This window comes from Varanus komodoensis, unplaced genomic scaffold (genome assembly GCF_004798865.1).
Source record: "Varanus komodoensis strain SLA01 unplaced genomic scaffold, ASM479886v1 scaffold48, whole genome shotgun sequence".
In the NCBI taxonomy this organism is placed as follows: Eukaryota; Metazoa; Chordata; class Lepidosauria; order Squamata; family Varanidae; genus Varanus; species Varanus komodoensis.
Genome location: NW_025336059.1, coordinates 7,133,804 through 7,150,151, shown reverse-complemented (window position 1 = coordinate 7,150,151; position 16,348 = coordinate 7,133,804). Strand labels below are relative to the sequence as shown.

Genomic DNA, 16,348 nt, shown 5'->3' with positions numbered 1-16,348 from the left:
GCCCCCGGCGCAGAGACCCGCCCGGCCCCCTCGCCCGGCCAGGCCCGGCCCGGCCCGGCCCGGCGCCCGCTGCCGCCTCACCTCTTCGCAGGGCTCCTCCGCCGGGCGTTGGCAGCTCGCTGCGGGGTCTCCTCGGCTGAGCAGCAGGGGCGGCGCGCTGACGTCAGCGCGTTCCTGCAGAGGCGGGGCCTCGGGCCGGGGAGGGGCCTTGCGCGGCGGGAGGCCGCGCTCCGCCCCGCGGCGCCCGCGGGCGCCTCCCTCCGCAGCTCTTCCTTTCTCTTCTCTTTGCCGGGGGGAGCGCTCTGCGTCGTCGCCCTTGCTCCGCCGCCGGCTCCAGGAGCCAATCCTGCCGGGCTCCGGGGGTTTCTTCCCCGGGAGTGCTTGCGGGGCGGGGGTAGCCGGTAGCCGGTGGAATGCAGCAGCGCAGAGGGGCCAGGGGGCTCCCGGCTTTCCGGTCCCCGGACCGTCTGAGAGGCACCTCGCAGCGCGGGGTCGGAAGGCAATGAAATGCAAGAGGCGACGGGGCCCCCGGCGATCCTGGTTCGAGGCGCCACTCAGTCATGAAGCCCACCGGTTGAATTCGGGGCAGTCATTCACTCCCAGCCGCGCCTACCTCGCAGGGGTGTTGTGCGGATAATATAGAGTGGGATGTACTGTAGGTTCAACCTCAAACTCCCCTTAATTTTCCGTGAAGTAGGCTGGAGTCCACAAAAACATATGCCAGAATAAATTTTATTCCCCTTAAGGTACCGGATTGCATTGCTTCTTTTAACTCCTCCAGAGAAGAGGTAGCCTGGGGTAGAAAAATGCTACAACTGTGACGTTGCAGATTTATGAGTTAGTGGAAAGGCACGGTTATAATGCGCATTCTTTCACTTTTGCTTGTTGTAACATACAGTCCAGTTGTCTCCGATTTATGGCAGCCCTCTCAATGGATGCTCTCGAAAATGACCGATCCTTGACAGCCCTATTCAGCTCTTGCAAGCTCTGCAAGCTCTTGCAGCTGCAAAAAAATGATAAATGTACGTTGACATTTTGGAAGCAGTTTCTTAATCATAGGAGGTGATAGTTCCACGTTGCCCTGTAGTCGTTCCATCTCAAATATTGCCTCCAGTTCTGGACAACACACTGTAAGACGCAGATGAAGTGCAACAAGTTCAGAGAAAGGCAAGAAAGGGGATCAGGGGAGTGGAAAGTACAGTAAAATCCTACAAGGGAAGATTGAAGGAACTGGGTATGTTTGGCCTTGAGATGGCCAAGGAGTGCTTTGCTAGCATTTTTCAAGTCCTTGAAAGATTACCGCCCAAGCAGATCTTTAAAGCAGACTTCCCAAATGCACAAGCCTTAGGTCTGACACCCTACACGAAAGAGAAATAGCACAGATGCGTGGAAAGAGTGCCTTGCTTACATCTTGGCACAGCGGCCGTTTCCGCATAAGAGCCCAGAACGCTTCTCCGCAGCGAGCATCCCGCAAGCAGCCTTTGTCCATGGCAAGACCACCCTTGGGAGCCTCCGCTGGCATTCTTGAGATCGGCGGGAGAGGCCCTTCTCCGGGAGCCCTCCGTGAAAGAAATTAGGAGGGTAGGTACTCGAAGGAGGGCTTTCTCTGCGGTGGCGCCTAAGTTATGGAATGCGCTCCCCAGAGAGGTCCGCCTGGTGCCGTCGTTATTTGTTTTTCGGCGCCAGGCGAAGACCTTTTTATTTAAGCGGCATTTTAATTGTTAATAGTATTGGATTTTATCTGGCCAGGGCGGCTTATTTTATATTGGTATTTTTGTATTTTTAACTTAATGTTTATATTTTTTAAAGTTATAATTATTTTTTAACTTATTGTTGTAAGCCGCCCCAAGGCTTCGGCGAATGGGGCGGCATAAAAATGTTTTAACAAATAAATAAATTCTTTCCGCCTGCAAGCGAGCAAGGACACGAGGAGCAAAATCAATGACAAAGATGAGGCAAGGCAGCAGTCAAGTAGGTTTGCTGAAGGATGGGTCCCACGGAGGGTGCCAGGGCAGCCCAAAATCTGGGGCCGCCCATGGTGGCATCAACTGGGCAGCTTGCTGCTGTGGTCGGTTGGGCAGACGGATGTCTTACACCAGGTGGCATGACTCAGAGGAAGCCGGGGGGGCGGGGGGGGGGCTTCTCTCACTGGGTATTATTTTTGTTGGGTGTTTATAGGCTCAGAGATGAGAGGCACAGATATGGGTTGAAAAGCAAGCAGGGGAACCATTTTTCCTCTTTGATTTTTTAAGGCATTCAGAGCAGTTGTGGAGCATTAAAAGGATCTTCGGAAGCGTCGAAGTTTATTTGTGATACCTTTAAAATATTTTTAATCATTTGCAGGAGTGGGGGGGGGTCACAGGAGAAGCGTACATTGTCCATTTCTGTATTATGACAAGTGCTTTGAGTAGAAAGAATCAGAAGGCAGCTAGCTAAGAACATTTAAAGCAAAGAATTAAGGCACTATTAATGTCATATTTGTGGTATCTTCCCAAGAGTTACACAGGTCTCATCACAGCCAAACATGAATGTAACAAATTATATGCTTCAGAAAATGATTTTTTTTATTTAAATAGTGCCAGCAAAGATTTTGGAAAGAGTGCTCTTAGTCTCTAGAACAAAACATATTAAGTAACAAAGCATTCTCTGTTTGGGATTACTATGTATATCACAAACAAAGGATATAATATTTTGTTGATTAATAAACACTAGGTCTAGAAATCAGCCTTGTCAAGTTCCACCTTTTATAGCTGCAATTTTTCTCATCAGCCAATGCTATAGCTCTTTTTTCTAGAGAGAACAAATCTCCCTCAGATGTCATGAGCAGGTTGCCTATTTGCTTTACCTCTTTTTCTGCAAAGTAAAGAGATACTGTTAAATCCACAAAACTGAGGAAAGCACCTGATGAACTGGTGAAAACTTCCCAGAAAAAAACCTCCTAGCTCTAATCTGATTGGACATATCTATAAAGCCTTTTAAAATACATCTCTGACTTCCTCTTTTAACAAGGCTTACATAACCATTCCCCACCAGCTGGGAAAAGTTCATGCATTGTGCTCTAAATATAGGCTCATTTCCTTCTTGAATGACAATGCCAAGATATTGACCGCTATTGATTCCACATATACACCATACTCCCGTCCATCCAGCCTGTGGGGGTTCTTACAGGGGGGCCTTAATGAACTGTTAGCTTTGAAGGAACAATCCTACAGTGAAGCCCTCCTTAGAGGGAAAAAATTAATCAGATGTCTGATCCGAGTACTTGCACCCTGCCCTTCAAATACCCCTTTTTGTCATTTCCTCCAGAAGGAATTTTAGCACCATTCAGAGGAGATGCGCTACCAAAGCTGGGAAAATTGTCCCATTTCTTGCATCCTCTCCCCTCCCACAGGAAAAGTATTTCCCTTCCTCAAAGGCCATTATTTCAGCCGTAGGAAGCAACTAGCCCAGTGTCGTGAGCGAAGCTGGCTGGTGCCGGAGGTCAGACTAGATGGCCCGGGAGGCCCCTTCTGACTCGCTCTGTTTCTGTGTTTCTGTGCTTTCAGTGATTGCTCTAGGGAGGAATGCGAATGGGCAGACACCTTTTCAAGGTCACTGCAGTGTGTTTGGATTCAGGAAGGAGACTCCAGAGGATCGCAAGTTCCCCAGGGTGATCTCTCGGGACCAAGGGGCTTCTTGAAACGTTAGCCCATTGATTGAATAGGCTTACTTTTCCAGGAGCAAATCCAGTTGCCATCTTCTCTTTGGATGACAAGAAATGCTTTTAAACAGCACACATGCATTGCGTCACAGTCCTTCAATCCTGATCACCAAGGGTGTGTTGCATTCTTCCATTAAGCTACGCAAGGCTGTCTCTTCTCCTGTTTACTTTTTCTTTTAGTGTTGAAACCGTTTGCTTGGGCTTTTAGATACTCGGAAAATATTAAAGATATTAGATGAATGGAAGCTGAGGATGAGGTGCATTTGTAAGTCTATTTATTTCAGATGGTGCAAAACAGAGCAGCCAGGTTGCTGACGGGGACTGGGCGTTATTCTCATATAACCCCAGTCCTCTCTCAGCTCCATTGGCTTCCCATCAAAGTCCGGGCTCAATTCAAGGTGCTGGTTATTACCTATAAAGCCCTTAACGGCTTGGGACCTGGATACTGAAGGAGCGCCTTCTTCCAGATTTGCCCTCCCGCCCCTTGAGATTGGCGGCACAGGCCCTCCTCCAGGAGCCCTCCGTGAGAGACATTAGGAGGGTGAGTACCTGGAGGAGGGCCTTCTCTGCAGTGGCGCCCCATCTGTGGAATGCGCTCCCCAGAGAGGTCCGCCTGGCGCCGTCGTTATTTGTTTTTCGGCGCCAGGCTAAGACCTTTTTATTTAAACAATATTTTAACAACGCTTAACATCTATAGGTTTTAATTGTGCAGCCAGGGTATTTCCGGGTTTTAATTGTATTTGTATTATGTTTATTTATTTATGTGAGCTGTCCCGAGGCTATAAGCGATGGGACGGCACACAAAAATTCTAAATAAATTTACAGTGTGGGAACATTTGGACATCGCAGCCCATCTTGGCCTTAAGTCATGGTGGGCTGGTTGTTGAGCAAACAACACACACTGTACCGGGCTTAACCATGGATGATGATGATGATGATGATGATGATGATGATGATAATAATAATTCACCTCAGCCGTCCTCCTTGGTCCTCCCAGGGGACCCTGCTAGAACTGGCTTGACTTCCCCATTCCCACTACGACCACGAACTGCTTCAGGCTCTTCTGTTCCCTTACCCCCCTTTTTTCCCCAGAGATCCCAAAATCTGGCTTAACAGACAAGTTTCACTTTTGACAGCCCCTTGGAGGGGCTGCGTAGCGAACTATTAGCAGTGTACACACCATCTGCACACATTGTCATGTCATTTATTCCATGCATCTTTGCATGCGTGCAAAAATGGGAACTCTCTTCTGGGCAATGCTGAGGACCAGCTGCACTCAGAGAACAGCAGGAGCCCATCCTGGATATTTGCCCAAAGAGGGCCCAGATGTTTGTTGTTTTTCCCTGTCTTTGCTTCCTCCCGAGAGCTGTCCAAAAGCACCTACTGGCGGTTAAGTATGCCTGCAAAGAGCGTGGATGAAAAGGCAGCAAATGATGTTAGTGCTGGAATCTTTGCAGTTCCAAACATCCTCAGCACCTTTGCCCAAATCCCACTTCTCCTGGTTTTCAGGCGAGACAGCCAGTGTGGTATAGCGGCTAAGAACGCACAACTGGGATTGGGCAATGTGGTTCTAGCCCCTGCTCAGCCATGGAAGCAACTGGGTGGCCCTGGACCAGTCCCGGACTCTTGGCCCAACCTACCTCGCAGGACTGTTGTGAGGATAAGATTGAGCGCAGCAGGCGGAGAATGTTGTCAGCTGCTTTGAGTGCTTCCAAAGGAAAACGTGGGTTATAAATGCAATAAATCTCAGTCTCGCTTTCCTGCTTTAAGCAATGCTTCTGCTAATAGCAGGGAACGAATTGGAGGACTAGCGGGTGGGGAGGGGGACCACCTTGAGTGTCAAATAATTTGAGTGATCCACTGCAGCTTATGACACCAATAGGCTGTGATCCACAAAGCTGTTTTGCCACGGATGAGCCCAGAACCTCCCAAAGCTGTTACAGATCTTTAAGACTGGGCTGAACAGGTTCTCCTCTCTCTGATCTCACCTTGCTGAAATGCAAGCAGAACAAAGAGAACTCTCTTCTTCTACAGCTTGCTATTGTATCACCGAAAGTCGCCTGGGCAATGAAACAGATTAAGGCGGAAATGAGACACCTCCAAAAAGCCTTTTTCTCTTTTGGACTCTAAGGGAAAATCTGAATAGTAATTTTTTTCGCAAGAAATCCCATGTTCAAAACACTTGTACTCAGTGCTCTGGGTGAAAAAACCAACAGCGCCCCCAACTCCAGTGGTGAATTCGACAGTGACTCCAAGTTGCGTAGTTTACGCAGGATTTTAAAACCTTACACCAGAAATGAGCTGGGAATTTTCCAGGCATTCCCAGCAATGAAAAAGACTCAGAACTACCTTTCGGAGATTTGCTGTTTCGCTTAACCTCTTGAGCAAGAAACAGTTTACCATTCTCCAACTGCAGAATTTGCAGAATATTAAATATGACATTTCACAGCAAGCAAAATTTGAATTAACCTGCATGCAATGGGGCATATTGGGAGAACAGTTAACATGTTAGCAAGTCACACAGTCTTAAAAAGCATTGAAATGTTATTTCTGGTTTTATAGATTAAATCAATGGATTTAAACTTCTCTCAAAGATACAGACTGACAGGTTTTCAAGTTTTATTCCAATTTGTACGGCACAGGTAATGAAACACTGGTGCAGGATATGGATGATGTTAAGTTTTTTTTCTAAAGTTAATTTTCCATGTTTAGCTTTACCACAATGGCAGCTTTTTTTGGCCCCTTTGCATACTGAGGAAATTAGAAAAGCAATTACAGATATGACCACTGGGAAAACACCTGGTCTAGACAGGTTTCCAGTTGCTCAGTATAAAACATTTTCCATCCTCTGGTCCCAAAACTTTATCATCTTTATATTTATTTTAACTGGGCTCTTTCATCATTGCTAAATAATGCTTATGTCACTGTGATTCCGTCAGTCTGACAAATATATTTAATGATCGACCTATTCCATTAACTAACATTGATATCCAAATATTTGCTGCAGTTTTGGCCAATATGGTCCAGCAAGTTCTTAGGACACTAATTCAACCCAATCAGGCAAGTTTATTTTAATATAGAGTAGGGGCTGATCATCTTCGATTAGTTGATCCGATTGCTTTAAATGCTGACAGACAAACCCGGTTGCTATGGTTTCCTGAAAAACTGCAAAGGCCTTTAACAAAATCCACTGGAAATTTGTTGCGTTAAATAATGTTGGCTTTCCTGTATTTTTGAAACAGGAAAAAAATCTACCATCAACACCAAGACCTGGAGTTATGACCAATGTTCCTTTGTTTTGTTTATTTCTATATAATTTTTGAGGGGTACCAGACATGGGTATCAACTTTCCCCATTGTTACTTAGGATTGGAACCCTGTGATAGAGAATAGCAGTATTCACAGACTTGTGTACAATAATTTAGAACCCCAAATTATTCTTCATGCTGAAGGTATTTGACAGTTTTCCTACAGAAAATCTTCCCCTTTAGAAGTTTTCCTACCTTGGTAAGGTGCCTCTTTACTGTCCTCTTGCAGATTGGCTCCATGGTGCAAAGTTATCAGCTCTGAGGCCAAAAGCAGCTCTCGAGAAGTTAGCTTAACATAACAGGAAATTACCACTAAATGCTCACGATCGCAACCGATCTGGATTCTCAAGAAATGTTTCGAAGCCTTCTACCTAATGCAACATGAAACAGGCAGTGTGAGACTAGGCTGGGTCACGGGGAGCAGCCTGGGAAGCTCAGCCATGGGCTGCGTGTCACCCCCCACCCCGGACTCTGCTTCCCCCGTGCAACATGGCTGTAATGTCATGCGTGGGTGGCTTGGTTTGGTGAAAACGGAGAGCGCAGTGTCTTGTGGTAAGACCCAAGACTATGAATTTGCAAGAACCAGAAGATACTAAGGGTGCCGTTTCAGTGTGCAAAAGGTGGTCACACATATAGGCCAGGGCGACTTATTTTATATTGTTATTTTTTGTATTTTAACTTAATGTTTGTATTTTACAAACATTTTAACTTAATGTTATGTTAAGTTAATGTTTTAACTTAATGTTTGCATTTTAACTTAATGTTGTGAGCCGCCCCGAGGCTTCGGCGAATGGGGCAGCATAGAAATGTTTTAATAAATAAATATAGTTGAGTGTTCCAAGGAGAAGTGCCAGAACACATGAGAAGACCATGTTAAGGAAAAGCTGTTCAGGGAGGGGTCCGTGTCAACTGCATATAGAGACCACTTCAGGGTTAGTACAAATAATATAATGTTCAGTATCTTCCAATACTGTGTTCATGTATATTTTACGAATATAAATATGCTCATAAACATATATAAAATAAACATAAAATATACTCATGTATATTTCATATTTTACCAGGGGCACGACAAACAGAAATCAAACAGGTGCAGATCTGAGAGGTAATTTATATAGTTGAAATGTTTTCTTCCGCCTTTAGAGCTGCGTTTATCAGCAGAGACTGACAGAAGTTCAGGAGATGGCATTTCCCCAAGCATTTGATTGGGTGGTCCCTTTTCTTTAGCAAGTACAAAGTCAAAGGATGGCAAAAGTCAAGCCAGTTTGGGGGTCAAAAGCTATTTCCAGGATGAAAATCGAAAAAGTAGGGCAACTACCTATCCTCTTTGGCACCCCCTCCCTTCTTCACACACTCGCTCCTCCTGCAAGCATAGCAATAAATTGATGCAGAACAGACATGCCTTAAAATCAGTCGATCTTATCCACACACCTGTCAGAGAAAGCGAGAGGGCTGAACTCCACAGTGCATGGTCATCTCGACCTGTGCTAGACTCCTTTTGCTCTGCCTCCGAAAAGGCAATCTTTAAAGGGGTTTTTAGAACAAAAAGCTTTGTTTAGGAAACTTGCACTAGCGAAAGACGAGTTGCATGGTGCAGTAACAGCACTAAAACTGAAATTCCAATTTCAAACAAGCCATCCTGGCAGAAAGCAGCAAATGCTATTGCTTCTGATAGGTTGTGTTTGCGTCTCACTCTTAGGACTGCAGCTCAGAGGCTGTGACTTGGAATTATGTTTTCCCTCTTCTGTACAATATTGCCCCAATCATATTTAGCACACTGCAATTTGAGAGCTTCACAGACAGCAGGACTACCAGCCCAACTGGTTGCACCATGCTAGATCCAGACTCAGCTGAAGTTCCATGGATCAGATCTGATAGAAAAGCTGAACAGGAGGTATTTGTTTATATTCTCAGCTGCATACACATTCACATTAGAGAGGAGAGGAGAGGAGAGGAGAGGAGAGGAGAGGAGAGGAGAGGAGAGAGGAGTCAGCCCCTCTCAAAAAACGATGGCGCATGTGTTTCAGGAAAGCATGTACATAGTCATGCCTGCTTTAAGAGATTGCAAGAGACGCGTTTAAGAGTTCTACTTCAACTCAATTGTTACAGTTTTGGCAGTGATGCAGTGTGGTAAGACTAGGGAGACTCGGGTTCCGCTTGGCCACAAAGCTCACTACGTGATCTTCGAACCGCTCGCCCAACCCACCCACAGGCTTTCTTCCCATGGGGTGGGAAGAGGGGACAGAGCAATGCAGGCGACCACGAGCTCCTTAGAGGCATAGATATAACCTGGAACATGAGACCCAACGCATGTTTACTCAGAAGTATGTTCAACAAGGCTCGTTTGCCGAGTATAAGTGTGTACAGGAATGCAGCCTGGGAAAAGGGTGCTCAGGGAACTGCTCTGTGGCAGGAACCCACACGGACTAAGACCCACTTGATCCTGCATGAAGCGTCTGAAAGAACTGCGAACACCACAGACCAGGATGATTAAAAGTGCTTGTTTATCCCTGTTCTGATGGCTGCAAAAGACCAGCCCAGAGCTTCAAGACCGATGCTGGAGGGAGCCAAGGCTGGGAGGAGCTCACACCACAATCCTTCAAGGAGGGGATGGAACACCCTTGCCTTCTGCAGGGGGCGGGTCCCCACCAGGCCGCGTCACATGGTAAGGCCCCGGAAACTAGGCTCTGTGCATAGTGGCGGCACAGGTTGCTGGGTCAGCAGCTTCTCAAGGACTTTCAGCTCGGCGTCACGTTTCTCGATGTTGTCTGAAGGTGTCCAGGACAGGTCGTGCTGCAGTTTGTAGGAGCCAATGAACTCACTGGGACACTTCTCTCCCCATTCCTGCGGATGATGGGAATGGAGGAGCGATAGTGGAAGGAAGGAAGGAAGGACAGAAATGAAATACATATTAAGCTCCATCATGCCTGGGCCAAAAGCTGCTCTGAGCTGAAGGTGGGGGATGAAACGTCAAGTCTGATCACTTCTAATGATCTCAGCATACACTCTTGATGCTCACAGCTGTGTGTTCTCTCTCACCAAAGCGGGCTTAAATCTCTCTGGGTCTCAGGTAACTTCTTTGCAGGGCTCGGCTGTTAAACACACAGAACTATCTGAGGAATAGTATAGCCAGGGGTAAGTCAACAAGGCCAACCTGGCCATCCTCACTGTACCCAAGTCCCTTAGCCAAGCGAAGCCTTGGGCGTGTTGCTCCAGTTCTCCCTGCTGGTTTCCCAGTTCCAGCACCTCTGACTCTGTTTCTTCTGAGAATCTCTTCTTGCTGATTTTCTCTTTTTCCTGAGACTTGTGTCCCTTAAAGGCCGGTGGTTCTCCTTTCCCAGCTCTAAGCCAACAGGTGGGTAGTTTGTATAAATTACATTTTTCCTCCTAGAGTTTAAAGCTGTCTCTTTTTCATGCTCTGACCATCTGCTGAATGCTTTAAGTGTCCAGCTTTCCTGAGCAAGCTTCCTGACTTCCACATTCTATCTAGACATTAACCTCTAAATGATTAACCTTTTGGCTGACTAGTAAAAAACACACACACACACACACACACACACACACACACCCCTAACCCCATAATGTCCTAAAACCAAACTTAACGCAAACAAGGTGGACCGTTCTGTTCTTCCACATTAGATGAAATGATTGTGTAAGAGAAACAAAATCTGTACCATTGACACGGAGCAGAAACTGCAGTTATTACTCTGTAAGTTAAAAGTTCAGAGAGATGCCACATTGACTTCAAAAGCACCCCCCGCCCCTTCCAGGATGAAGAAGACTGTCCCTCCTCTAAAAGCTGCCTGCTACCACGTCCAAATATGGATGCTAGAATTGTCACACCTTCTGCTTTCCAGACTCTCAAGCGCATGTCTTTCCCTGTCACCCATTTCTAATTGGAAATGCCAAGCACAGAAACTGAGCAAGCATGTCCTGTTAAGAGAGACATAGAGAGAGGCTAAGAGAAGTATATTGCTGCCAAAACATAACATCACAGAACAGGAGAGCTGGAAGGGCCAGAAGGCCCTCAGGTCCAGTCCCCTGCCATTACAGGACATTAAGTCACACCGTACCATTCAAATGACTGCCCAGATGCTCGCTGAATGATTCCAATGAGGGAGAGCCCACAGCTTCCCCAGGTTCCATTGTTGAACTGCTTTGACAGTGAGTAAATTCTTCCCGTTGTCTAGTCTAAATCTGGTTTCTTTTAACTTAAGCCTGTTCTTCTGTGTCCTGCACTCTGGAATGGACAAGATCTTGCCCTTCCTCTTTGTGGCAGCCTTTGAGGCACTTATAGAGGGAATCACGTTCCCCATCTGTCTTCCCTTCTCGAGGCTGAACATGCCCAGTTCTCTCAGCCTCTCAAAGGGCTTTGCCCCCAGTCCCGGAATCAACCTTGTTGCCCTCCTCTGAACCCTTTCCAGCTTTTCTGCACCTTTTCAAACTGTGATGCCCAGAACTGAACCTAGTACCCCACGTGCTGGAGGTCTAACCAGCGCTGACTATACATGAATGAGGTACAGCTTTTATGACGCCGCTGTCCTTCCCTTGGTCCCTTTCAAAAGCAAAGTACCTTTGGCGAAAGCATGGAGAAATAACGCTGGCCGTTTTCCCGCCTGTACAGATGGTAGATGTTGCCGGGCTTCTTCACAAAGTTGCAGGCCACATGGTGCAGGTCTGCATCTCTGCTCGCATCCTCCAAGACCTAAAAACATCCAAGACAGACTTGTGATCATCCCTCCTGGAGAGAGCGAACGAACGAAGAAATCCAGAACCTAAAGCAGTCTGAGAGTACATTAATATGCGAAGGGAAGACCTTCCTGAGTATGGTTCAGAAACGGATCTGATTGGCTCAAGGGGCAGCCAAGGAGGAGTGTGGTCTACAGCAAAAAGCAGTGGGTGGGCAAAGGCAAAAAGCCCAAAATACCAGTGTAAGAGCTTTCTCTTACCACTACTGACCATAAATAAGCCTTTACAATGGTACAAAAGGCCCCAAACCTAGGAAGCCACCCAATGACTGGAGGCTGGGGGAAAGGGTGGAGCCAGGAGACGTGGACAAGGCCTTCTGGGCAGCCTGGAGGGTTGGACTGGCACCCCAGGGGGCCAGGTTTGGCTCCAGGGTATGAAGTTATGCAGCCTGATCCAAACTTCCCAGTCTGAAGTCCTTCTCACCCCTATCTAGAGAAGGGGAGGCTGGATTATGGGACCTGTGAAGCAGGCCTTCCACCACTGGGCTTCAGCCCTTCCATGAAGGCACAGGAAACTGTCTTCCATTTGTCCTTCTTGCTCAGTATCACACACACTGCCTGGCAGAGGCTCGGCATTCCATCTGAGGGTCTTTCCATCCTAAATGCGATGGTCCAAGACTTAATCTGGGAAATTCTTCAAACGAAGTGTGCACTCTACTGCAGAGATGCAGCCAGGTATCTTTGCAAAAACACCGAAGGAAGAAATTGGCAGTGCAGCTCCACACAATACTCCTCCAAGGTAAGTTCCGTGGATCTCAGCGAGAACCAGGCCCAAGGGAGTGGGTGCATCTGTTAACATTCACGGATTGCAAGATTGCGAGTACCTACTTGTGACGTCACATTGCTAGACCATTCCTAATTTTAAAATCTTAAGCAGCGGCTTGGTACAAATTAATCAAATCGGGCCACTCTAGATCTAACTATTTAGCCAATATCCCTTGCAGCAGGCCATTATCCTCACACTCCAACAGAGTGCTGTGTATATATTTGTGGTTCTTCTACAGTGGAGAATCTTCCCAATTGCATGATATCCTGCCTGCCTTATAGAGTTGCAAGAGATCAATTCCCAGCTGCATAGTTAGCATGGGTCTTTCCTCCGTCTCCATTTGCAGAGGTCAAGAGTTTTTAAATCTTTTTCTCCAGAGGAAACTCTCTTTACAACAGCACAAACCATTCTAGAAATAACACATTCGCAACGGACCCCATCCCACATTACCTTCCTAGCTTGCTCTCGTAAGTAATGAATTTGTTCCGCAATAACAGTCAACCTGTTGCAGGCATTCGCCCGGACAAACTCGTCAGCCTGGAAGTGAAGAAAATGAGTGAAACTGAGATATTATTGTTGGTGCCTCAGGGAAAAAATCCACAGTTGCAATGGCTTTATTAACACCCAACCAAAACACCACAAAATATTGTGTAAGTTTTCTGGTGTTCCAGCATTCTTCAGCAGGCCACAAAAAGCAGGGAATGGAGCCAGATGCTGCCATAAACACTAAGGTTTACATTCACTTTCAAAGGAGATTGCAGATTGCATGAGTTTGCTCTGAGAAGATGCTGCAGGTAAATTCAGTCTATCTTGGGACAAAGAAATAGGCAACACAAACACCATTTCTGAAAAAAGAAAACATTAGCTTCTGCCTAACATTTTGGGACAGGGAACAATGACTGATTTGCGGTTTTAGAAACAGCACAGATGTAGCTCAGATCTGTTCTCTTGCCTCAAGTAAAATACACCAGTTTCTGGGAAGAAGCAGGGCAGTCTTTCTATTGGCAAAGCCCGAAATTTACATCAGGGGTTACACTAAGTAAAAGAATAAATAAAAGGGTAAACGGATGCTGAATTGCATAGCATTAAAGGAAACGGAGCCCTCAACCTGCAACTTTTGGTAGCAAATACATTGCAGTAGGTGAATATGAGGAGATAAGTAACATACTGAACAGATGTTGTGGTCCTGGCTCATAGCTGCCATTGTGTTGCAGATTCTAGTACTGTCTAGACTAGACCAGACAGTACTGTTGTTGTTTGTAGCTTTTATTCATTGCTGTTTTGTCCCTGCATGGTTTGTTGTTGTTGTTACCAGAAATGTTGTACAGTTAAAAAACAAACATCTTGGGAGGATTGTCTGCCCTGAAAGGTAGCCTACAATAGTGGCAATAAATTCATAAGCATCACAAGTGACTTTTTAACTCAGCAGCAGCAGCCAGTGTCTGTTTTAAGATCGGGCCCGTGTGGGGCAGGGGTTCAGAGCGTGGGTCTGTGACTCAGGCGACCTGGGTTCCTGCCCCCGGGCTCAGCCACGGAGCCAGCTAGGTGACCGTGGGCCAGCCACAGACTCGCAGCCCATCCTGCCCCCGCTCCCTCCGTTGGACTCGCAGGAACCAGCCCCTTAAGTCCCTGCCAAGCCCAGATGAGGATGCGAAGAACACAGAATGAAGCAGCCCACAGTTTGGGAACAGCCCACGGCGCGGACACAAAGACTCGGCCATAGAGCCGCTTTGCAAGGGAGAAAGCTCGCCGATCTCGCCAAGGGGCTCTCGGCTGACTGCCGGCTCCGCTTCCCACGCTTTCTCTGGGGTTAGACCCACGGCCTCTCTGGGCAGGTGAGCGCACCAACCCTCTCTTCCAGAAGGACTCTGCATATGCTCAGAGGCAGACGGCCGCACGCACTCTGCACATGTCCAGAAACACCGCACTCACCTTTTCCACTTGCTGGGCCAGAGCCACCAAGTCCGAAGGCGCCGCTTTCCGGGCGGAGGCCGCCAATCGGAAGACCTCGCAGGAGCCGCGCTCAGCCAGCGCCAGCCCGTCGGGAGTCGCCTCCGCGGCAGCCGCCACTCCGCCGGCTCCAGCCGGCGCTTCCGCTCGGGCCGCCATTCCGAGCACACACAGGCTCCGCCCCCGCCCGCCATTGGATGTCCTGCGCGGGAGGTGCAGCTCCGGGCTCAGAGGCGATTGGGCGGAGCCCGCGTGCGGGGCGGAGCTTCGAGTCCGCCCAATTGGCAGCGGAGAAGGAGTGACGCGAGAGCCCAGAACAAAAGGGCAGGAGCCTCTGGACATTCTGGGGCGTGGCTTGGCCTCGCCAATCCGAGACCTACTTGCGGGAGGAGGTGACGTACAGCGGGAAGGCGGAGCTTCTCGGCGTACGCAAAGACCTGCATAGAGCTGCGACAGAAGAGGGGACCGGAGAATTGAGTTCCGAGTCTCGCTAGATCTTCGCGCTCTGCGCGCAGCACAAACCCAGGTGGAAGGAGCAGCCCGCGCAATCGATGCGGGGGCTGCGACTGTGCAGCAGCGGGCGCCCCCGCCCCCGAAGCGGACACGCAGGGCTCCTCCTGCCCCAGGTGGGATGCCGATCCTGCTACCTGCAGTACGGATGGCTCCCTAGCAAACGCCTTTTGTTTGCAGCCCGAGTTACGCGCTTGTTCCGTTCTGAACAAGCCCCACGGAGTCCAGTACAGCCGCTCCAGCGACTGCGAGGTCGTGGGTGTGCAAATCGCAATTTTTGTGAAGAGCTCATGCCCGGCTTATTGGTACTCGTGACACCGAATAACACGGCATTCCTTTGTTATTTCAAGGCAGCGCTATGAGGTCAACCAGGCTGAGAGGTGATCGTTGCCCAAAAGTCACCCAAGAGCCTTCACGGGTTGGGGAATTTGAACTCAGGGCTCCCTCACTTCGGACCAACAAGCAAGCGCAGCTCCAAGCAGTCTCGTCCCTCCAGGTGCCTTTCCTGAGGCCACCAAGGAAAAGCAAGCAGCAGCCCCCTGCACTGCGTGGAGATCCAGCTCCATGGCACGCCGAGGCTGCGCCTAACACTGCAGCACCCGAGCGTGCGTTTTCCTCCTCCCACCCAATCCGCTTTCCTTTCGTGCTGGGTCTTTTAGGAGGTCAGTGGAAGAGCTCTTTCAGCCGAACAGCAGGGTCAAACGGTTGCAGGGAATGCCCCAACACCGCCTTTTTGAAAGAGGACGGGCACTGCTCTTCCAAGGTCCTCCCGCGGAAAAGAGAGAGAGGTCCGCCTGGCGCCGTCGTTATTTGTTTTTCGGCGCCAGGCGAAGACCTTTTTATTTAAGCAGTATTTTAAATGTTAATATTATTGAATTTTATTTGGCCAGGGCGGCTTGTTTTATAGTGTATGTTTTATATTATATATTTGTATTTTATTGTATATATTTTAAAATGTTATTTTAATTTTGTTGTAAGCCGCCCCGAGGCTTCGGCGAATGGGGCGGCATAAAAATGTTTTAATAAATAAATAATAAATAATAAAAGGCCTCCCCGGCAGCCCGCCCCTCCTCCTGCTCTCCGCAGCATCCTCGGGGCCTCGGGCCGGGGCGGCCTCCCCCTCGGGACCAGCCGTGCGGAGGCGGCCACACGTGCATCCCACCGCGCGCTGCGAGCAGCTGTGCCGGAGCAGCCGGGCCGGGCCGGGCAGGGCCAAGCCTGCCGACGTGGAGCCCGGCGGCGCCGCGAAAGGGGCGGGCGCTCGGCTGCGGGGCGGGCGAAGGGGGCTCTGCGCCGGCGGGGGCGGGCCGGGTCTCGGCCGCGCTCTGGGCCCGCGCGAGGCTCGCCCTTTCGCGGCTGGCCCTCGG

General features: G+C 48.7%; 2 protein-coding genes across 3 annotated transcripts in view; both read right to left on the bottom strand.

Annotated features, from left to right (window-relative positions):
* The window catches only part of CDC42 (cell division cycle 42), a 22,700-nt gene extending 22,522 nt beyond the window's left edge, over window positions 1–178 (bottom strand). The window contains exon 1 of the mRNA XM_044445368.1: window positions 82–178. The gene's annotated coding sequence lies outside the window, so the exon portion shown is untranslated. The remainder of the gene's footprint in view (window positions 1–81) is intronic.
* A 540-nt stretch (window positions 179–718) lies between these two features.
* On the bottom strand, window positions 719–14,642 carry CUNH1orf50 (chromosome unknown C1orf50 homolog). Of its 2 annotated transcripts, none has more exons than XM_044445517.1 (4): window positions 14,454–14,642; window positions 12,972–13,058; window positions 11,581–11,712; window positions 719–1,003 (listed from the first exon to the last, which is right to left on the bottom strand). In XM_044445517.1, exons 1-4 carry the CDS (start codon window positions 14,628–14,630, stop codon window positions 968–970), a joined length of 432 nt encoding a protein of 143 aa, XP_044301452.1. In that variant the 5' UTR covers window positions 14,631–14,642; the 3' UTR covers window positions 719–967. The 2 variants fall into 2 exon arrangements, with proteins under 2 accessions (XP_044301452.1, XP_044301451.1); XM_044445516.1 differs by lacking the exon at window positions 719–1,003 and adding an exon at window positions 9,495–9,851.
* Between the last annotated feature and the right edge of the window lie 1,706 nt (window positions 14,643–16,348).

Excerpts from the sequence above, each read along its gene's own strand:
- CUNH1orf50 (XM_044445516.1), bottom strand. The coding sequence starts at position 14,630 with ATGGCGGCCCGAGCGGAAGCGCCGGCTGGAGCCGGCGGAGTGGCGGCT. Across the intron at positions 13,059-14,453 it reads TGGCCCAGCAAGTGGAAAAG|GCTGACGAGTTTGTCCGGGC; the intron begins GTGAGTGCGGTG and ends CTTCACTTCCAG. Across the intron at positions 11,713-12,971 it reads TACGAGAGCAAGCTAGGAAG|GTCTTGGAGGATGCGAGCAG; the intron begins GTAATGTGGGAT and ends GGATGTTTTTAG.